The sequence below is a fragment of the Ursus maritimus genome (assembly GCF_017311325.1).
Source record: "Ursus maritimus isolate PB19 chromosome X unlocalized genomic scaffold, ASM1731132v1 scaffold_X1, whole genome shotgun sequence".
Classification (NCBI taxonomy): Eukaryota; Metazoa; Chordata; class Mammalia; order Carnivora; family Ursidae; genus Ursus; species Ursus maritimus.
In genome coordinates, this window is record NW_024423319.1 from 63,415,557 (window position 1) to 63,439,563 (window position 24,007).

The following is a 24,007-nucleotide window of genomic DNA, read 5'->3' on the forward strand; positions in this document are numbered from 1 at the left end:
TCAAGTTGGTCTTATATATACATATTTGTAAGCATGCTGGCATGCTGAATAGTCTAAATAAAACAGCTAGAAAAGTAAAGGACTTGATCATATCCTGAAATATAGGAAAGAAAACATATAGGATGGTCATATAGATTAGTGTTTAAGAGTGTGATGTCTGGTCTGAATCTTGGCTCCACTACTATGAGACTTTTGTGTTTTGGTTTCCTCATCTGGAAAATGTAGTTAACAAGCGTCTGTCTGCCTCAAAGAGAATGGGGATTACATGAGATAATCCGGGTAAAGGATTAGTATAGTGCTGGGTATATAGTAAACACTAAATAAAAGTGAATTACTGTTATTGTTTTGTCAGTATGTCGAGGAAAAGACGATGGATCAAAAAACATTTTCAGAATAAAGTCAAAATACGTCACTAGCACTTTCAGGTCATTGGGACTGAATTGGAGCCCCTATGAAAAGGTGGAGGGGATCAAATGACGTAGACCGCCTTAGCAACAGGCCCCCAAAGAAGGTGAATTTCAGTAACCAATAAGAGTCTGAGCTGTGGAAGGAGGTAGCCAATCGGTGACGGAAAGAGGAAGAGGGAGGACGCGCCAATTCTTCTGCCTGAGCCTCGGCCCAACAAAATGGCGGCGGCGGCGGCGTCGCTTTGTTTCCGCGGCTCCTGCGGCGGGGGCAGTGGTAGCGGCCTTTGAGCTGTGGGGAGGATCCTGCACCAGCTACAGTGACGACTAAGAGTCCATTGCATTTCTGTCATAACCCGGTGCCGGAGAGCGCAAAGCGGCGCCCTGCGGTCGTTGAAGCTACAAGGCGTTGAAGCGAAAACATGACTGCTGAGCCCATGAGGTAAAATACAACCCCGTCTCACGGGTCCTAGCGGTCTGGGCCTATGCGCCGTTTGAGTAGGGTGTTTGGGAAAGCTTTGGCTTGGTGGGTTAGGCTTGTGTGTCGCTTAGCGGAAGGAGACATCGTTTTCTCTTTAGGTGAGAAGGGTTTCGGAGTTTCGGCGGTAGGCTCTAACCGGGGGTGGGGGTGGGGGGGCGCGGCCTGGCGTGTTGGGCGCTTCCTCCAACCTCCCCTAACCGGTGAAGCTTAGTTGGCCTCGTCTAGTTTATTCTTTGGTGCCTGTGGAATTGAGACCCCTAAGTCGGAGGCGGTTTTGGTATCCCGGTCGTTCTTCCCAATCTTTGGGCCTGGAAACTGCGTGGGGAAAGAGAGGAGGTGGGGGGGGGGTAGAGGGGGGAGGGGCGGGCGGGAGGGAGGATGTGAGATCCTGGGACGAGTTAGTGGCGTTTGTATAGCAGGAGACGGGAAATACCCCAGCTTTGCGGAATTTTTTTTTCCTGCAGCCCCTGGGGACAAGCTCTTTTTTGGGGGATGAACGGGTGGGTCTTGCTAGGTTTTTACATTCCTTCTGTACTCCAGATCCTGAAGGGTATCCTTGGATTTATCTCTAGGCGAGGGGGTACTAACGCAGGGTATACCCCAGTATACTTTTTGTGAAGTCAAGCTTTAATGGGTGGTAAGGCAGACCTCAAATTTTTCTCCACTTTCTGGGCAAATTTTGAGCAAAAGTAATTAGACCCTACTTTTAAAAAATTTATTCCTTGAGGGATGAGGAGCAGGTTAATGTGGGTCGATGGGAAGTAAGATTTATTGCAAGGGAAGCTGTGCCTGGCAGGCCTCCTACCAATCAAGCACGTTTATTAGGTTGAGGTTGTTTTTCTCTTGTGCTTCTGATTTGCCTCTTGATAGTGTCTAAAAATATGGGTGGTTAATATGAAACGTATACTACTTTTACACAGGTGGCTGGCTTGCTTTTCAAAGGCTGTTTGGCATCTGACTTTTCATCCCTTGTGAATTAAGTAATTTTCTGCTCTGAAATGTATCCTTGGCGCCTAGTGGCAAAATTAAGAAAACTACAGGGAGCATGGATCAGAATTGCATTGGTAGTTGGCAAAATGTGCCTTTGAGTAAGTATTATGATGGTATATGCTTTTAGCTAGCATGTAGAATTTGGGAATGAGCCTGTGATACCTCTTATGCCTATTTTTCTACATTAATAAGCAGTAGATAGAAGATCTTTTCCTTCCCTTGAGAAAAAATAATACACTTTAGTTCTTAGTTTATAGATCCCTAGCTGTGTAAAGATTGTAGCCTCGGTTTCTGAATTTGTGTTAATTGACCCAAATACAATAAACCTTTATTTATAGGGTATTGGGCATGTAAGAGGTACCCAGTACAACTTGTTGGCTGGTTATTGGGTGCTCATGTTCGTTTACATGAAGGGTGTACCTTACAGGTAAATATAACCTCTAGATTTTACTGAACGTCTCACAAAAAGAAGACTTCATTCATTTTATGCCAGGGTCAGGTTTTTTTTTTTTTTTTTTGTATTGGTCTTGAAGAGTGCTTATTGTTGACCTTCATCTGTACAGTCTTAATTCTCAAAACAACCCTATGGGGTAGGTACTTAGCGTTTCTCATTTTACAGCTGAGGAGGAAACTGAGGCATAGGGAGATCAAACAGCTTGACTAAAGCTATACAGCTTGTAACTGGTGGAGCTGGAATCGAACCCAGTTTTGACTCCAGAATTTACGTTCTTAGCCACAAGGCATTAATGCCCCCTTGAGCTGCCATGTCTAATGTGATTATGATCATTTTAATTTAGCCCAAGTATTAAAATGGAAGAAGTTCGTGTTAGCTACTATTGTGGTTATTTGTTGTAGGTCTTAGAGCTTGTAGCTGTTACAATATTTTGCCTTTCACGTACAGATGAGATAATGAGAAAAACTGAAAACATTTAATTCCAGGAGAGTCTTAAGCTACATGAAGAACCCCTTGTAAAGAACCACATATATAAATGTTAATTTAAAAATGTCTGATGCTCCCCGATTATTTACTGTGAAAGAACACCAAGTGGGTGTTCTGAACTGTCTCAGGCTGAAGTGTCATTCATCTCAAATCATAATCATAGTCAAAGGATAATCTGACAGGCAGTGCTTGAGTGAGTTGTACCCACAATACTGAATCACTCTTGATTCTCTCCTAATGTAAGATAGAAATAATAGAGCAATTCTGTACATTAATTTTATCTTACACAATAGTTCCAGATTTTTTTGTATCAGAACTTTTGTTGAGCACTTAAAAACAGGAACAAAGATTAGTTCTAATTTTTACTAGTGTTTATAAAAAAATATATTTTCTGTGGTTCTGTGGTGAAAAAATAGCCAAAAGGCAAGAAGGGAGGGAAATAAACTGATGACCTGGCTAAATCATACACTGAAAAATCAGTGGCTCAGTCTTTAAAAGATTTTGTTATTATTTTTAAGGAGCTTTTGCTATGTATTTTATTTTAAATAAGATTGGCTTATTTCTTGAAATATTTATCATTATGAAAGATGAGCTTCTGATTGACAGATAAACTCTTTTTGTATAAGGGTCAGAGATTTGATCAGACTTGCCATTCTTTTTTTTAAAAGATTTTATTTATTTATTTGAGACAGAGCATGGATGGATGGGGAGGAGGGGCAGAGGGAGAGGGAGAAGCAGGCTCCCGACTAAGCAGGGAGCCTAACAGGGAGCCTGACGCTGGGCTTGATCCCAGGACCTCAAGATCATGACCTGAGCTGAAGGCAGACACTTAACCGACTGTGCCACCCAGGCTCCCCGGGACTTGTCATTCTAATCGTTATGGCAGCTGATGACTTGAAAACCTGACAGCAGTATACCTTGTTATTGGTCTTAAATTTTATTTTTTAATTTATTTATTTGTTTTTAAGTAAGCTCTGTGCCCAGTGTAGGGCTTAAACTCATAACCCTGAGATCAAGAGTCACAAGCTCCACCAACTGAGACAGCTACGTGCCCCATGGTCCTAAATTTTAAAAGGCAGACGTTGTCTAAATGGAGAGATGCTGGGAAAATGTCTTCGAAAGTATCTGTTAGGGTAGTAATTCACAATCATTGCCTACTAACCTAATTTTCGAAAAATGTTATCTGTGAAATATTTGCATTCCCGCTAAGTGGAAAGTATTAAGCCAGGCTGTGGAGGGGGAGTACATGCAATTTTTATAAAGCGTTTTGAAAGCATTTAAATACCAGTTGTTTGGTTATGTTGCTGATTGGGTGAAAAGAAAGACATTTGTGATTTTAATTTTGATCATGCCATTTCTCATTATTGGCAACCCTTGATATAGTTGACCATAAGCTTTCAGTTATAAATTATATTTCTAGAGATAAGATAAATGTAGTACTTAAAGAAATTTCTCTCTATATATATAGGTGTAAGAAATAATTTTTTTCTGTAAGAAATTGTGTATATTTATGTGTCTGTTTCACTCTTGGAGTCTGAATAAATGTATGGATTGTGTCAGACAAATCTTGGGTTTACATGAAGTCCTTTCCTCCAGAACTTGAATGTTCTCTTGAGCATTGGCAAAAGCTGTTCAAATGGTTTAAGCCACTGGAAAATGATGTTTAGATCTTCTCTTAGGAATGTTGAAAATAGTAGGACAGTAAGAGGAGCATCTAAGTAGGACTTCTCCGTACCTGTATGCTAATGTTTGTCTTGTGATTGGCTTGATTGCTGACATGCAGGATATTTATCCTCCATTTCTCCATCTGTAAAATGGTAGTAAGTTTTATAGATATTGATAAAGCCTGCAGTTCTGGAGGCAGTTACATGGTTATAACAGTGGTTCTTAAAAGGCAATAAACTAAAGCACTTTGTGGTCTTTGCTAATTCTTAACCGTTTTAAGAGTGTAAATAGGTCCTAAGATTAAAAGTTTGAGAACTGCTGGTGTAGAGGAATAAACACTGAACTGTGAGCCACACCTGGGTTTTCTAGGTATAGCTCTGTTGCTTACCTGATTGTAGGACCTTGGACAAATTTATCCTTTCCAGGCTTCTGTTTTGTCATTTGCAAAATGAACCTGTACTTGATGTTCTGTAAGGTTATTTAGAAAAAATGGAGGCACCTGGCTGGCTCAGTTGGTAGAGTATGTGACTCTTGATCCTGTTGTGAGTTTGAGCCCCACACTGGGTGTAGAGTTTTAAAAAAATAAAAAAAATAGTCTTGCTTATGTGAATGTTGATAATTTTTTTATTTCACTTTGGGGGGTAGGAAGAAGGGTAGTGATGAAGGGAAGCATGTATGTGTATCCTTTTTTCTGTTTTAAAACTCACATGGTTAGGATACAGGTGTTGATATCATCTGTCATCAATGTACATGTATTTGTGCAAACATTGGAAAGGAAACACTTTGTTGAGAAGTTTGTTAATTATTGTGGCTCAGGATATGTTCTATTTTGAAAGATTATTATATCCAGGATATTATATTTCTGCCCTTTTTAAAAAAGATTTATTTATTTTAGAGAGCAAGAGCGTGCAGGGGAGAGAGGGAGAGGGAGAGGGAGAGAGTCTCAAGCAGACTCCATGCTGAGCACAGAGCCCAGTGTGGGGCTCAGTCTCATGACCCTGAGATCATAATCTGAGCTGAAACCAACAGTCGGATGCTCAACCTACTGCACCGCTCAGGTGACCCTGTTTCTGTCCTTTATGATTAGAGATGATACTTCTGAAAAGACCTTTATTCTGTCCAGTTGTGCTTTTTGCCTGGGAAAAGATTCTGTGAATTGTGTGCTATAGTCCTTATTTTCAGATCCTGTTTCTTGAGACTTTGTTTTTCAGTTTTGGCTTGAAGTAGCCATTCTTGGATCTATAGTCCAGCTTTCTTGTTGACTTTTCTATACAATATTTGTTTAAGAAATTATTGGGATGGTACTGGTGTTCATGTGTTTATATCCTGTACTTCATATTTTGGGAGAATGCTTTATTAGTTGATCAAATACTTGAGTATCAACTAGGGGCCAGGCACTGTGCTATGGCATGCAAAGGTTAATAAGACAAGATTCCCACATCTTTAAGGCATTCTTAACCTAGTGAGGGAGATATTAAATGAATAAGCAGGTATAAAACAGTGCTAAAATAGAGGTATTTTGGTTTTACTGGGTACCAGAAATGAAGGAAAGCCTAATTTGGGGGATTTCTAGGAAAGTTTTACAGAGGTGATGGTATCTGTATTGGGTCTTGAAGATGAGTTAGCAGTTAAGGGTTGGCTGTGAAAAAGGGCTGCCGGTGCAGAGGGATTAGTATGGCTAAAGATTAGTCTTATTTACCATATGGCAGAGGAAATTAGACATGTACACAAATAATTTTGAAGCAGAATATAAAGTAATAAATGCTGCAGTAAGTAAATCTAAATTCAGAGTAGGAGGATATTTCTGGTGGGGTCCAGGGAAGGCTTTATAGAGAAAGCATTTGAATTTGGCCCTTGAAGGATGCGGTTTTGACAAAGAAAACTGGAGGAGTCCAGATGTGAGATATGGCAGCTTGAGCAAAGGATTATTGTATATTAGTGTTTACTCTTTGGAAGCAGGTCAACTTAGAATTTTTAACTCAGTTCCTGGACAAATATTGTATAATTATTGTGCAATTAGTATGTTTTTCCCCAGCTTTATTGATACATAATTGACATACAACATTGTGTAAGTTTAAGATGTACAACATGATGATTTGATATATGTACATATTTTGAAATGTTTACCACGAAAAGGTTAATTAACACATACCTCACATAACCATTTTTTTGTTCTTATGGTGAGAACATTTAAAATCTACTTTCTAGCAAATTTCAAGTATGTAATAGAGTGTAGTTAACTATAGTCACCATGCTATGCGTTAGATGTCCAGAACTTACTCATCTTCTAGTTCAGTTTGTGTGTTAACTTTTGTGGCTTGATCTTGTAAAAGCCACATGTGCCCTTTGCAAATGAGCCTGATAATTTCAGTTCAGAAGAACCGTCAAAAGTATTTTCCACTTTTCTTAAAGATTGTTTAGAATTTAATGCACAGATTTTGATTGACTGTGATTGTTCAGAATCTATCCTTAGTTCTTATTTTGGTCATTTGAAGTGGTCAGTTGACTTTTGGATAATGATTGATTTAAAAAAGTCCAAAATCAACGTAATTTATTTTCATGTAATGCTAGATTTGTTATTTTGCTTATTTGAATTATATTAATTATTTTTTGGTTTATATGATAGCAATCCAAACATAGTTCTGCTGTAATGCTTGTTTTGAATATGCGTATTTGTCCCAACAAGATTGATACATTAGGGGACAATTTGAGCATAAGACAAAATTTGCATTTTCTTATGCAGGATTTTTTCTGCAAGGTCAGGGATCAGTAAATTATGACCACCAACTAGTAGCCTATTCTTGTGAATAAAGTTCTGTTGGAACACACCCAAGCCCATTTGTCTATATTATCTGTGGCTGCTTTTGTACCACAATCTCTGAGTTGAATAGTTGTAACAAAGACCTAATGGCCCACAAAGCCTAAAATATTTACTATCTGGTCCTTTATAGAAAGTTTTCCCTGGGTGAATGCAGGAAACGACACCCAGCTGAACTGAACTGCATTAAATACAGGCATATACATACACACACCTCACACCTCAAAACATCTGTTGGCTAGCTTAGTGCCCCCCTTGTGTTATAAACCACTCCCATCCACATCTGTTGTTACAATTTTCCATCCGATTTCAGATAATCCTCCTTCCATCATTTCACAGTAATTCATGAGCTGCAGCCCATCTGATGTACTTCCACAAGCAAACTTCAGGTCTTTTTCAAGGTAAAGTGCTGTATTTATTGTGTTTGTGTATTTCTTAATCATCTTGTGTAAACTGTGTAAAATTGTGGTATCATTTTTATTAGGTTTCTATCTTTTTAAAAATTGTGTCACTGATAAAGTTTTTTGAGTCTTGTGCTTCTAACCCCATTTTCCCTATGAATCCTGTGGTGTTTGTTGCACAATTTTGCATAATCTGGTGATTTTTAGGAACTCATGTTACATGATTTCAGAACTGACTATAATTGTCATCCCGCAAAAAGTACTAATTCAATCACCAAATATTTCTTGGACTATGTGAAGATTAATTGAGTTAAAGGACACAAAGCGCTTAGATTACTGTCTGGGACATACTAATTACTCAAATATTAGTTATTACTGATTATTCTTGCAATGTGCCAAGAGCTGTTCAAAGTACTGCTTAGGTGAACAAGACAAATAAAAGCCGTGTCCCTTCAAAAAATTCTGTATTAATATACATTTGGCTAGTAACTAAGTCCTACTCCCGTAAAAGACATTTGGTGTTTTTATAAGTAACGTTTTAAAAATATCTAGAGACCAGAGACATTTACTTAGAACAACTTTCTAGTCAGTGTCTCATTGATCTCATGCAGTATTTTATTGAATGATTTTTAAAAATGTTTTTAATAACTGTACCCTCGGGAGATGAATCTGATCTACCTTCAAGGAGATAAAGAATAATCATCTCCTTTTTACTATATTTCAAAATAAAAAGTTAAAAAATGCAAATTCAGACTTAATTTGCAAAAATAATATGCAGGTTCTTACAGGTCCTTCACCCAGATTCAGCAAACAGTAATTTTTAACACTTATTTTATCATTCTGTCTATGTTATTGAGTCATTTGAGAGTGAATTGCAGACATGATGCTCCTTTACCGCCAAATACTTCAATATGTATTTCCCCAAAATAGCAATATCCTCTTACATAGCCTCAGTATAGTTAGCAAAATTAGAAATTCACATTGATACTATTCCTTTTTTAAAAAGATTAAAAAAAAAGATTTTATTAGAGCACGCGCGCATGCATGCACACATGAGTGGGGGGCGGGGACAGAGGGAGAGGGAGAAGCAGCTTCCCCATTGAACAGGGAGCCTGATGCAGGGCTCAGTCCGAGGACCCCAAGATCATGACCTAAGCCGAAAGCAGATGCTTAACGGACTGAGCCACCCAGATGCCCTAAGATTTTATTTTTAAGCAATCTCTACACTCAGTGTGGGGCTTTCACAACCCTGAGATCAGAAGTTGCATGCTCCACTGACTGAGCCAGCCAGGTGCCCCCATACAGTACTGTTTCTAATCTATAGACCTTATTCATGTTTTGCCAGTTGCTTCATAATGTCCTTTATAGTGAAAGAAAAAATTTTTTTTCCGGTTTAGCATCCAGTTTTGGAGCATGCATTGCAATTCATTGTCATGTCTCTTTAATCTTCTTTACTCTGTAGCGCTGTACCTTGCTGTCTGTTTTTTTTTTTCTTACATACTTTTGAAGAACAGGGTAGTTAATTTGGGTTTGTCAGATACTTCCTTGTGATCATGTGTTTTGCTAGAAATACTATGAAGTGATGTTGTGTCTTTCTCAGCACATTTTATCAGGAGGCATATGATACCTTTGCTTTTACTATATTTTAGAATGTATTTTCTTTTAATACTAAGATTATCAATGAGCTCATTCTCTGCCATTTAATTTAGGTATTTGAAGCTAGGTTTAGTTAATTTCTATAGAGTTGGGAAGAATTTGCCCACATTTTATTGTTGTTGTTGTTTTTTTTTTTTTTGCTTTTCACCTTTCCACCTTCTTCATATACCCCCCAAATTCAAAACCACAAAACACCCTATTTATGAATTTTCATTGTGTATTCTGAGTGTCTGCTAAAAGTAGAGAATCAAGAGTGAATATTTCATATTAAAGTGACTGCACCTGTTACTTGTTAAGTATATGAAATAATACATTTCTTTCAAAGGCTGACTATCATGCATTGGACACAGCTTACCGAGTATCTCGGTTCAGATACCGAAGAGAAGATATTGGATATTGGAGGGTACTAAATGACTTCAGGGTTGTTTTGTGTTTTTTTTTTCAGGGTTGTTTTTTTTTAATGCTCATCAAATCACCACTCTTCTTTTAAAGAATCCCTGAGCAGACATTATCTTCATTTTAATAAGCATTTTTCCTCTGTACAAGGCAATTTGTTACTTCCCACATGGGAAAAAGATGGACCCAGACCAATTTCCTCCTTTGAGGAGCTTACACTCCAGTAGAGAGTACACGGAGTTTTAAACAAGGAACTATAAGCAGAATGTGTTGCTTATTATAAGAGAAGTAAAATAAAAATTCAGTAGAAGAGGGGGAAGGGAACCGTATTTGAACTGAGTTGTGGTACTATTGGAAAGTTGTGTGAACTATCTTGCAGAGAGCTTTGAATGCTATGCTTAGGAATTTCATACTTTATAAACATGGGGAGCCTTTGAATATTTTGAGCATGGGGTTACATTTGAGTTTACTCTGTGCCAATTGTTGGAAATACTGAGAAGATAGAACAGTCCTTTAGACAAGGAATATATTTAGGAGAATATAGACATATATGTTCAACCCCCATTCCCCCTAAAAGTATAGTAACAGATGCTAAGTACCAGCTGAGTGCTACTGACATATGTGGTATAAGAACACAGTAGTTTAGTACTTGAATAGGGTAGAATGAACTTGAGTAAAAGGTGGAATTTCAAGGCAGGAAAGGATGACTTTTGGGAACTTCTTCCTCCTTGGTCCCCATTCCAATAGATACTAAAAAATCTAAATGACTTGTGTTCCTGAATACTGCCACCCACTCATTAGTGTATTCCATGATTTGTCTCTGACATCTGAATTCTAAACAGTAACCTGATTATTCTGGATGGGAACTAGGGTTACCTGCCTAACTGGAAGGATGAATTGTGGAAACAGGTGCTGTTTTCTGTCTCTAAAATCTAAATGTCTTAAAATTGTATTTTTTTTCTGCAGAGAAAGAGAACCACAGTTCTCACCTAAAGACCTTTTTCTTACAACAGGAATAAAACTTTTTGCTTTGCGGGGTGCATGGGTGGCTCAGTTGTTAAGTGTCTGCCTTCGGCTCAGGGCGTGATCCCAGAGTCCTGGGATCAAGCCCCACATCAGGCTCCTCTGCTATGAGCCTGCTTCTTCCTCTCCCACTGCCCCTGCTTGTGTTCCCTCTCTTGCTGGCTGTCTCTCTCTCTGTCAAATAAATAAATAAAATCTTTAAAAAAAACAACTTTTTGCTTTGCTTTCTTGCTCTTGCCACATTCTTTGCCTCTTGTCTCCATTTAAAGACTGCCTTTCGGTGTGGGTGGGGTGTGGTATATAACTGGAATGAACTGTATTTATTAAAGCAGAAATCAGTGTATGAGGTGAGATGAAACATTTCTTGAAGGTTTTGGTAATTAGGCCCACATGAACGTGGTGACCTTTATTGCAATTTACTTTTTACTTAGAGTATTACACAGAGACAGCTATTTAAACATAGTGAGGCAGGATGCTGACCTTATTCAAATATTACTGCTTTATTACGAATATGTAATTTCTTACCTGCTTTAGAGCATATATACTTTCATATTTTAAAAAAATAGACTGGAATGGTTTTAGTCCTCCATTGTGTCTTTTTTTTTTTCTTTTCAAATTTTTACTTAAATTCTGGTTAACATACAGTACAATATTGGTTTCAGGAAGTCTGCATTTTTTAAAAATATTTTATGTATTTGAGAAAGAGCACAAGTAGGGGGAGGGATAGAGGGAGAGGGGAGGGAGGAGCAGACTCCCTGCTGAGCAGGGGCCCCAATGCGGGACTTGATCCCAGGACCCTGGGATGATGACCTGAGCAAAGGCAGATGCTTAACTGACTGAGCCACCCGGGCGTCCCTATTTTCTTCTAAGAATTTATAGTTTTAGCTCATATGTAGGTCTTTGATCCAATTTGAATTAATTAAAAAATTAAGATTTTTAAAATTTTTAAATTTTTAAAAATTTTAAAATTTATTTATTTATTTATTTTTAGAGAGGGAGCAGGGAGGGGCAAAGGGAGAAGGGGAGAAAGAATCTCAAGGAGGCTCCACACCCAGCATGGAGCCCTACATCGGGCTTGATCTCACAACCCTGAGATCATGACCTGAGCCAAAATTAAGAGTTGGACGTTTAACTGACTGAGCCACCCAGGCGCCACAAGATTTTATTCTTAAGTAATTTCTACACCCAATGTGGGGCTTGAACTTACAACCCTGAAATCAGGAGTCTCATGCTGTACTGACTGAGCCAGCCAGGTGCCCCCTTGAATTAATTTTTGTATATGGTGTAAGATAGGGTCCAACTTTATTCTTTTGCATGTGGATATCCAGTTCTCCTAGCACCATTTGTTGTAGAGACTGTTCTTTCTCCATTCAGTGGTCTTGGCATCCTTGTCTAATATCAGTTGACTATAGATATATGGATATATTGCTGGGTTTTTTGGCTCTATTTGTCTAACCTTATGCTAGTACCACACTGTTTTGATAACTTTTTTTTTTTAAAGATTTTATTTATTTATTTGACAGAGAGAGAGGCAGCGAGAGAGGGAACACAAGCAGGGGGTGTGGGAGAGAAAGAAGCAGGCTCCCAGCGGAGCAGGGAGCCCCATGCGGGGCCGATCCCAGAACCCCGGGATCACGCCCTGAGCCAAAGGCAGATGCCCAACGACTGAGCCACCCAGGCGCCCCCACTGTTTTGATTACTTGAGCTTTGTAGCAAGTTTTGAAATTGGGAAGTGAGAGTATTCCAACTTTGTCCTTTTTCAGGATTGGTTTAGCTATTTGGGGTCCCTTGAATTTGCATATGAATTTTAGGATTGACTTTTTAATTTTTGCTGTAGTGGCTGTTGCAGTTTTAATAGAGATTACACTGAATCTGTATATTTTGGGAAGTATTGCTCTCAACAATATTAGATCTTTTAGAACATGAGATGTCATTGCATTTAATTGGAATTATTTATTTTCTTTCTTTTTTTTGGCTTATTTTTTGTAGTAATCTCTACATCCTATGTGGGGCTTGAACTCATGACCCTGACATCAGGAGTCACAAGCTTTCCTCACTGAGCCAGACAGGCAACCCTGGAATTGTTTATTTCTTTTAAGCAATGTTTTGTAGTGTTCATTGTACAAGTTTTGAACCTCTGATTAAATTCATTCCTATATATTCTTTTTGATGCTGTTGTAAATGGAAGTGTTTTCTCAGTATCCTCTTTGGATTGTTTATTGCTGGTGTATAGGAATATAACTGCTTTCTGTGTGTTGATCTTATATCCTGGAACTGTGCTGAATTCATTATCTTTAATTTTTTTTGTGTGGATTCTTTAGTATTTTCTGTATATAAGATCATATCCTCTACAAACTACTTCATCCTTTACTGTTTGGATTGTTTTTTCTTTTTTTAAATTTCTGTTGAATAGAAATGGAAAAAACTGGCATACTTGTCTTGTTTCTGATCTTAGGTTGTAAGTTTTTAAGTCTTTTCACTATTAAGTATGATGTTAGCTATGTTTTTTTTAAAGATTTTATTTGTTTATTTGAGAGCAAGAGAGTTAGAGAGCACAAGCAGGGTGAAGGGCAGAGGGAGAAGCAGACTCCCTGCTGAGCAGGGAGCCCGACGTGGGGCTCGATCTCGGGACTCCGGGATCATGACCTGAGCTGAAGGCAGACACTTAGCCGACTGAGCCACCCAGGCGCCCCAGCTACGGGTTTTTCATTTATACCCTTTATCCAATTGAGGAAGTTCCTTTCTCTTCCTAGTTCTCTGAGTGTTTTTAATGTGAAAGGGTATTGAATTTTGTCAGATCATTTTTCTGTGTCAACTTAGATGATTATGTCATTTTCCCCCCTTTATTCTATTTATGTGGTATTTTACATTGATTTATTTTTGTCACACTTTGCATTCCTGGGATAAATCCCACTTGGTCATGTTGTATAATTCTTTGATGTGTTATTGAATTCTGTTTGCTAGCATTCTGTTTAAGATTTTTGTATCAGTAGCTAGTATTTTGTTTAGGACTTTTGCATCAATATTCATAAGGGATATTGGCCTGTAGTTTTCTTCTTTTGTGATATCTTTGTGGTATCAGGGTAATGCTGGCCTTGTAGAATGAGTTAAGTGTTCCCTCCTCTTCTGTTTTTGGGAAGAATTCGAGAGATGATAATTATTCATTACATGTTTGGTAGCATTTACTGGTGAAGCCACTGATCCTGGGTTTTTCTTTTTGGGATTTTTTTTTTTATTATCAACTGAAGTAAAGAGATTGAATAGTAACATCAAAAAAAAAAAAAGAGAAAACAGCAGCATTGGTATTTACCTAATTCGGTTGCTTTTAACCATTGTTCTTTATTTTATAATATAGCTCCAGGTTAAATTTGGTGGTGTTTCATTTCAGCCTGATAGTCTCCCTTTAGCATTTCTTGTAGGGCAGGTATACTAGCAATGCATTTCCTCTGCTTTTGATTTTTTGGCATATTTCTTCATTTGTCAAGGATGTATTTGCTAGATACAGAATTCTTGGTTGATGAGGGTTTTTTTTTTACAGCACTTTAATACTCAATCTTTAAAAATTTGAGAGAGAGCACAGGGGGAGGGGCAAAGGGAGAGAAAAAGTCTTAAGCAGATTCCACGCTGAGTGTGGAGCCCCATGTGGAACATGATCTCAGGACCCTGAGATCATAACCTGAGCTGAAACCAAGAGTCAGCTTAACCAACTGTGCTACCCAGGCGCCCCTTTTTGCAGCACTTTAAATATGTCATCTCACTTTACTGGTGTTCAACTGTTAATCTTAATGAGGATCCATTGTACTTGTCAATTATCATTGATTTTGAGATTTTCCTTGGCTTTGACAGTTTAATTATATTTTGTTTCACTGTAGATCTCAGTTAATTCTTCTTGGAATTCATTGACCTTGGATATGTAGATTCATGTATTTCATGAATTTGGGATGCTTTGACTATTACTTAAATATTCTTTTGCTCCTTTTTCTTCTCTTCTGTGACTGTCATTATGCATGTGTTACGCTTGATGGTATCTCACAAGTTTCTGATGCTCTGTTCACTTTTCCTCTCTGCTTCTCATACTGGGTAATCTCAATTGGTTCTATCTTTAAATTCACTTATTCTTTCTTATCCTTGGTCGGATCTTCTGTTGAACCTCTGTAGTGAATTTTTCATGTCTGCTATTACATTTTTCAACTCCAAGATTTTATTTGGTTCCTTTTTATTTCTTTCATTGTATATTCTTACCTTGGTAAGGCATGCTGGTTTCTTTAGCTCTTTGATTGTATTTAAAACAGTTGATTTAAAGTCCTTGCCTATTAATTCCAACATCTGAGCCTCCTCAGGGACAATTCTGTTAATTTCTTCTTTTTTCCCTGGGAATGGGCCATACTTTTTTATTTCTTTGCATGCTTCTAACTTTATGTTGAAAACGGATACTTTGAATATTGTAATATGGCAATTCTGGAAAACATTTTCCCCCCCTCCCCAATGTTTGTTGTTGCTTCTTGTGGTGGTTTTTGCTTAGTGAACTTTTTTTTAAAAGATTTTATTTATTTTTGAGAGAGAGAGACATAGTGAGTGAGCACAAGCAGCAGGGAGGGGAAGAGGGAGAGGGAGAATCAGGCTCCTGGCTGAGCAGGGAGCCCCATGTGGGGCTCGATCCCAGGACCCTGAGATCATGACCTGAGCCAGAGGCAGGTGTTTAACTGACTGAGCCACCCAGGTACCCCTGCTTAGTGTACTTGCTAACCTATTTTTACAAAGGCTATATTTGTCACGTGTGGATACTGAAGTGTTTGTTCTGGTAGCTTATTGTTCAGTTAGTGGTTTGACAGAACTTTCCTTAAATACATACAAGCAAAAAAAAAAAAGTTCAAAAACAAAAACCCAAACCAAACCAAAACAACTCTCTCTCTTTGTAGATTGGCTCAGTGTTGGGGTACTTCTCAGTGCTTAGCCAGTCCATTTAAAACTCTTTGTAACGGTCACTTCCTGAATGGGTGGAGGCTAAAGGTCAGTTAAAGGTGAAAATTTATGGTCTACTCTTGTCTTTTCTGAGCACGTGTCCAGCTGCATAGGTGTGGCCTTCTAAATTCCTTGGTATGTTCTGGAGCTTTTTGGAGCTCTTTGGAGCTCTTATTTTCTCCTGTATCTCTATCTGGCTTCTTTCTTCCCATCCTTTTATGTCTGTCAAGTGCCTGGCCCACTTGTTATCCCTTGCCCTGGTGGCTGTGGATAGTATATTTGCCTTTAAATGCTTTGGACAAATTCTGTCTGTCTAGAAACTTGCTCTTTCTTAGAAAGTTCTGAGGTGGGTGAAAGAAAGACAACCCCCATCCTATTCTGTTGGATAATGACCAAACAGGTCAAAACACATAACCACAATTCTTTAAGAATAGGATCCACATCACTACCTTTGTCATCTGCAAGTTCACTAGGAATGGGGGCCACCATCTTCATGGCTGTCATCTAGCCGTGAGGGGGACATGATAGGTGCATAAAGTTAAAATACCACAGTGCTCTCATACTGATGTTCAGCAGCTTTTTCTATTAACTGTTCCCTGTTGGTTGTAGGGTTTCTTTTTTTTTTTTTAAAGATTTTATTTATTTATTTGACAGAGAGACAGAGAGGGAACATAAGCAGGGGGAGTGGGAGAGGGAGAAGAAGGCTTCCCGCTGAGCAGGGAGCCTGATAACGGGGCTTGATCCCGGGACCCTGGGATCATGACTGAGCCAGAGGCAGTTGCTTAACGACTTAGCCACCCAGGCGCCTGGTTGTAGGTTTTTGATTAGATTCTAGATTTCCAAAAATGTTGCTTCAGAAATTTTTTACTAGTGTGATTGTTGCCTTAGTGGAGGGACAGAATTTTGGAGTTACTCGCTCCACCATTGTATATGATGTCAATCCTGGTGTGTTTATTGTAATCCCTGTGCCAGTGCCACATATTCTTAATGACTATAGCTTTTCATGAAATCTGCTAGGGCATGAATGCCCACATTGCTCTTCTTTGTACTATCTTGGCAATTCTTGAGCCTGTACTGTTCCACATTATATATCCCTTTTTATGTTTCTAAATTCTTTGATAAGTATTTTATTCTATTTTCATAAGCATTTTTAAGCCTTAATATAAGCCAGGGATTCTCTGAGGTCAGTGCTTTTCAGTCTTGGCATTATAGACATTTGGTCCAGATAATTCTTTGCTATGGGAGGCTCTTCTGTGTATGCATTGTATCCTGGGCCTCTGCTCAGTAGATGCTAGTAACGCCCCCACCACCACCAGTTTTGACAACTGGAAATGTTTAAAGACACTGTCAGATGGTTCCTGTGGTTGGTGAGGGTGTGGGAGTTGCACAGTCCTCCTGTTCGATAACCACAATTCTAGATGATAGGGATTTGTAGATAATTAATAGCTAAGTGGAGGAATAAATGACTGAAATACACTATGATGTGGTTAAGTACAGTTACAAAGACATGAACCAAGAAATATGGAAGAACAGCAAAAAATAGCCTTGAAGAGTTAATGTCAATATTTTCCAAGGAGAGAGATGGCAGTTTTGTGTTGGGATTTAAGGCAAGGTGGTAGTGTTGTTAAGGAGGGGAGATGTTCTAGGTGATGCAAAGGTCATGTCTAGGGACTTGATAGAAGGGCCGTTTTGTGCCTTGAGAACAGTGAGACATTGTGATTGGAGAGGATATGGGAGGTAGAGGTGAAAAAAGGAACATTACTTGGGTCAAATTTGAAAAGACTTTTTTAAAGATTTGAAAAGGCTCTCTATGCTATATTAATATTTTCTTATGCTTTTTTATATCATAGAAAATCAAATAATTTAAGTCTTTAAAGTAATATCAACTTGTTTTACTGAACAATGATAAAGTGAAATGATTAAAATTACAGTAAATATCACACTCAAGAAAATAGCTCTAGTGTATAATGTATGAAAATAGGGAAGGGTGGAGATTTATATAAAACTAAAACTAGATGTCAGATATTATTCTTAAATCATACCATCCTCCGTGTAGACTGTTTTCATCCTGTATTTGTCAGATTCTTAAATGTTATCATCACTGATGATTCTTGGTATTTAAATAGAGGAGTGAAGTGGGCAAATGTACATAATTGTATGTTTTTTTTAAAGATTTTATGTATTTGACAGAGATAGAGACAGCCAGCGAGAGAGGGAACACAAGCAGGGGGAGTGGGAGAGGAAGAAGCAGGCTCATAGCGGAGGAGCCTGATGTGGGGCTCGATCCCATAACGCCGAGTTCACGCCCTGAGCCAAAGGCAGTCGCTTAACCACTGCGCCACCCAGGCGCCCCCATAATTGTATGTTTTTTAAGCAAATTATCAGAGTGATATATTTTAAACTGTTATCTGCTTTCTTAGATTAGACATGGGGTCAGATTAACTGAAACTGGTCTCCTATAATAGTTCCACGTCCTTAGAAAAGGAAGATACTTGAAAAGTTAAAATGCTACAAAATTTTTTGTAACTTTTATTTTGATATTATTTCCAATTTACAGAAGTGTTATGAGTACAAAGAACTCCTGTTTGCCCTTTTTCTAAAGTCAGCATTGTTAACATTTTGTTTCAACTACATTATCATTTGTATATTTTCTGGTTATATTCATTTTTTTCCTGACCCTTTTGAGAGTAAGTTGCATAACATCATGTCCCTTTCCCCTAAATGCTTCAGAATTTCCAAAGGACAAGAGTATTCTTTTACACAATTACTGGGTAATTATCGTATCACAAAATTTTAAATACATACAATACTCTTATCTAATATGAAATCCATATTGAAAGTTGCCCTAATAATATTCTTTAACTTGGAAGTTCCTCTCATTGTCTTCTTGACCTTGACAGTTTTTTTAAGTTTTTATTTAAATTCCAGTTAGTTAACATATAGTGTAATATTAGTTTCAGGTGTACAATATATAGTGATTGAGCACTTCTGTACAACACCTAGTGCTCATCACAACAAGTACATTCCTTAATCCCTATCAGTTATTTATTTTATTTTTTTAAAGATTTATTTATTTTAGAGAGAGCAAGAGTGTGTATGAGTGGGAAGGGGAGAGGGAGAGAGAATCTTAAGCAGACTCTGTGCTGAGCACAGAGCCTGACATGGGGCTCGATCTCATGACCTTGAAATCATGACCCAAGCTGAAACTAAGAGTTGCAAAAAAAGATGAAACCAAGAATTGGATGTTCAACCAGCTGCACCACCCAGGCACCCCTCCCTATCAGCTCCTTAACCCATAGCCCCACACACCACTCCCTGGTAAGCATCAGTTTCTTCTCTATAGTCAAGAGTTTGTTTCTTGGTTTGCCTCTCTTTCGCCCCCCCCCATGCTTGTTTGTTTTATTTCTTAAATTCCACATATGAGTGAAATCATACTATATTTCTCTTCTAACCTTGGCATTTTTTTTATGGAGAGAGGGGCAGAGGGAGAGGGAGAGAAAGAATCTCAAGCAGGCTCCATGCCCAGTGAGGAGTGCAACGTGGGGCTCGATCTCCCAACCCTGAGATCATGACCTGAGCCAAAATCAAGAGTCGGACACTTAACTGACTGAACCACACAGGCACCCCTGACCTTAACATTTTTGAAGACTGCAGTCTATTTCTTTTTTTAGAATGTTCCTCAATTTGGGTTTGTATGATGCTTCCTTATGATTAGATTGAGTTACGAATTTTGGACGGAAAATAACAGGAATGATGGTGTGTTCTTTTTAAGTGCCTCTTAGCAGGAGACAGATGATGTCAGTTGGTCCCATTACTGGTGATAATAATTTTGATCACTTGGTTAAAGTGGTATCCACCAGATTTTTCTATGTGAAGTTAATTTTTCTCCATTTTTAACAAATGATTCTTGGGGAGATACTTTGTAAATATCCTGTTCTTCAGTAAACTTTCACTTACTAATTTTAGCATTTGTTACTATGATTTTTAAAATTGGTGATTGTCTCATTTCATTTCTTCAACATTTATTTGCATTTGCAAAGTTGTGTTTGAGGAATAATATTTTTTAAAGTTATCATGGAGAAACAATGGTGTAAGAGTAATAGGTCTCAAATTTGAAAATAAACAGCTGTAATGAAGCAAATGAGAGTGAGAGAATAAAAAAACCACCACATGGACAGGTCTGTGGAAATTGTGTTAAAACCTGTTAGTCCCAGTTTGTCCTGTTTGTTGTAATCCATTGAAGAACAGTTTGCAGAAAAATAATCCATGTGTGACAGTTTGCTGTTTTCCCCATTTTTGTCCTTTGGTTCCCCACCTCTCTCTCTCTTTGGGGTAAAAATTATGAATTGTGATGGAAGTTTGTAGGGGAAAGAAAGAGAGTCCAAAGCTCTGAGCCTTTAAATGCATTTTTATATTTACCATATAACCTTTAAAAAATATAGACACGTTAAATATGGAAGAACCCTTTGAATCGTATTACTTTAAAGCAACATTTCTGAATAAAATCACTGTTGACATTTTGGGCTAGATAATTATTTGTTGTGAGGGGATTCTTGTGTGTATCATAAGATGTTTAGCAGTATTCTTTGTCCTTTATCCACTAGACACCAGTGATAATCCCATCCACAGTTGTGACCACCAAAATTGTTTCCAGGCATTGTCATATGTACCCAGGGAGCAAAATTGGCCCCAATGAGAACTGCTCCCTTAGAGCCAGTGGTTTGTCTCATCTCACCCACAAAGGTTCTTTTAATTCCTTCTACATGTGCTTATATAATGTTCACATAGTTATAAATAGTTGTGATTAAATTTGGGAATAAGTTTTTTCACTTAAAATGTTTTTTGTAGTTATTTTTTTATTATAGTATACAGAATAAAATTTACCGTTTAATCATTTTTAGATCTACAATTCATAAAATTTACCATTTAACCATTTTTAAGTGTACAGTTTGGTGGCATTAAGTACATTAACTGTGTTGTGTAACTATCACCACAATCGATTTGCAGAACTTTTTGATCATCCCAAAGAAAAACTGTTTACCCATTAAATGGTAATTCCCCATTCCTTTCTCCCCCAGTTCCCTGGTAATTTGTTTTGCTTTCTGTTTCTTTCATAGTTAATTTTTAAAAATTAAAAAAAAAGATTTTACTTGTTTATTAGAGAGAGAGCACACGTGCTCATGCAGGGAGGGGGGAGTGGAAGAGGGAGAGGGAGAGAGACAAGCAGACTGAGTGCTGACCCCGATGAGGGGGTTGATCTCATGACTCTGAGATCATAACCTGAGCCACAATCAAGAGTCAGATGCTCAACTGTCTGAGCCACCTAGGTGCCCCTCTTTCATAGTTATTTTTAATCCATTTAGTTACACCATAATTGACTAAACTCTCCTCTTACTGATGAAAATTCTAATTTTTATAATGTGACAACAACTTTACACTTAAAATGCTTTTTAAAAGATCACCTTAGATTATATTCCTAAGAGAGGGATTAGTGAATATAATGTTATGAATGTTTATAATTCTTTGATCGTTTACCAGTTGCTTTCTAATGGGTTTACAATTATTTACACTGTTAACAGAATGTGTGAGTACCCATTTCACTGTACCTTGGACAGTGGACATTATTGCTATTTCAGTTGGAGGGTATAAAGTAGTACCTTGCTATAAAGAGGTTAAAGGTAGTTTAACGTGTTTTACTGATTGCATCTTTTATAAATGTTTCTGTTCTCTGCCCATATTCCTTTGATGACAAGATTTTAAAAATATGTTTAATAGAATATGGATGTTATTTTTTTTTTTGAGAGAGAGAGAGAGTGTGAGTGGGGAGGGGCAGAAGGGAGAGGGAGACAGAGAATCTTAAGCAGGCTCCATGCCCAGGGTGGAGCCCGACTGGGGCTCAGTCTTACAACCTGAGATCATGACCTGAGCTGAAATCAAGAGTCAGACACATAACTGACTGAGCCACCCAGGCACCCCCAGATGTCAGTCTTTTATATTATATGGTGGAAGTATGTTTCCTGGTTTTCCTTTATTTAACTTGTTATGGTCCTTGGGCACCTGGGCGGCTCAGTTCGTTGGGCATCTGCCTTTGGCTCAGGTCATGGTCCTGGGGTCCTGGTATCGAGGCCTGTGTCGGGCTCCCTGCTGAGCAGGGAGCCTGTTCTCCCTCTCCTCCCCACTGGTGCTCTCGCCATCTCTGTCCCTCTCTCTCAAATAAATAAATAAAATCTTAAAAAAAATAAATTGTTATGGTCTTGAAACTTAAATATAACTTTCTTGGCTTAGGTTTTCCAACATAAAAGAAAGATTGTGGTGGGAGGAGAAGATAATAGCATTCAGTGAAAACCAGAAGTAATTTTTATGTCATTGTAAATGTTCTTTTTAAATAGTCATAGTTGTAGTCTAAGAATATACTGTTTATACTGTTTAGCTTAATCTTTAATATTTGAGATTTTTCTCACTTGTTTTATTTCTGGTGTTATATTTGAATTTGCTATTCCTTTTTCTAAAACATAGCTCTGAAAGAATTTTTAAAGATTTTATTTTATACAGAGTGTGTGACAGGGGTAGGGGCAGAGGGGGAGGGAGAGAGAGAATGTCAAGCAAACTCCTTTCTGACTGCAGAGCTCGAACGTGGGGTTCAGTCCCACTATCCTGAGATCATGACCTGAGCCGAAACCAAGAGTTGGACGCTTAACCGACTGAGCCACGCAGGGGCCCCTGAAAATTTTTGTGTAATAATGATTTCAGAAGAAGTGAAGTTGTCATGGTTTTGAGTGCTATTATGATAATGGTATATATAGTATTCTGCCTTCTAAGAAATGGCTAGGACTGTATCTATAGGTAAACAAGAGATAGGAATTAAAATAAATGTATCTCAGTTTTTCAAGAAAATTGCTGAAGAACAATTTTTTCTATATGTGGACACTATTCATATTTAATGATATCCTTCTAAGGAAGCATGGGTATGGTTCATATTTCCTTAGTTTTGAGTAATATGGCCTAGGCATGATCAATTTTAAAAGCAAAGAGTTCAAAACATTTCCTTTTATTCATAAGTTTGTTTTATTAAAGTTATTTTTAAAACCAGCATTTATTTGTGTAATGGTACATAATAAATCTTTGTTATTTGTGTGTGTGTTTCTACAAAGTGGGAAACATGACAGAGGGTGGAAGTCTGTCCTTTTATGCTAGGTCTTTGTGAGGATTGTTCAGTTTCTTGGTTTTGACAGGATGCTAAGTTAACAAAGATAAACAGCAGGATGATTGGCACAGTAGATTTATTATATGACATACCTCCCATTCAGTGTTGATAGCTAGCTTGATTTCTATTTATACTTAAATAGTTTGTAAGGGAATGAAATGACTTTGAACCTTTAGGTAGTGTAAAATAAGTTAAGGTATTTTCAGGTCATGGAACATAGTGTTACTAATAGAATGAAATATTGAGAAAGCACTGGACCATGCTTTCTACAACTTTCAGTTTTGGGTATTCTGTTAACTATATCACCCAGGGCCTCATTTTTTTCCTTTTTATCTAGTCCAGTCCCTCATTTTAAAGTGCTTTTAGCTCTGGGCTCCTGGGTGGCTTGGTCGTTAAGCGTCTGCCTTTAACTCAGGGTGTGATCCCGGAGTCCTGGGATCGAGCCCCACATCAGGCTCCTCCGCTGGGAGCCTGCTTCTTCCTCTCCCACTCCCCCTGCTTGTGTTCTCTCTCACTGGCTGTCTCTATCTCTGTCAAATAAATAAATAAAATCTTTAAAAAAAATAAAGTGCTTTTAGCTCTAAAATTCTATCCCTATGTTGGGTTATATAACAATCTATGAGATAACCTCAGTTAAAAGAGGAAGGCAGTAGCATTTTAGAAATATGGTTTGGGGTTGAGTCTCAAGTGAACTGGAGTTTTCCTTTAGTCTGAGGATGGTATGAATTAAAATGGGGGGATGTTGTGATCTTTACATTGCAGAGGGAAAAGGAATTGCTGATTGGTTATTATTTCCAGGAGTGGACATGGAGCTGATTTACTTTTTTCCTCCATTTTTCTTCCTTCCTTCCTTTTCTTTCTTTTCTTTTCTTTTCTTTTCTTTTCTTTTCTTTTCTTTTCTTTTCTTTTCTTTCTCCCTTTCATCGCTTTGCCTGCATGGGGCTCAAATTCATGACATCAAGATCAAGAGTTGTATGCTCTGCTGACTGAGCCAGCTAGTCATGTCTCAGCTCATTACTCTTTTTTTTTTTTCAAGTAGGCTCCACAGCATGGAGCCAAATGCAAGG

The 24,007-nt window shown here is 38.0% G+C and overlaps 1 protein-coding gene across 7 annotated transcripts in view; it reads left to right on the top strand.

The window, feature by feature from the left end:
- The first annotated feature begins 555 nt into the window (after positions 1–555).
- ATRX (ATRX chromatin remodeler) overlaps positions 556–24,007 on the top strand; it is a 345,341-nt gene continuing 321,889 nt past the window's right edge. For 3 of the 7 annotated variants that reach the window (XM_040630434.1, XM_040630447.1, XM_040630441.1), the window contains exons 1-2: positions 556–846; positions 7,612–7,699. In XM_040630434.1, coding sequence (XP_040486368.1) covers positions 7,644–7,699 — 56 coding nt within the window. In that variant the 5' untranslated portion in view covers positions 556–846; positions 7,612–7,643. The remainder of the gene's footprint in view (positions 847–7,611; positions 7,700–24,007) is intronic. The other 4 variants (XM_040630452.1, XM_040630458.1, XM_040630440.1 and 1 more) reach the window with 3 other exon arrangements.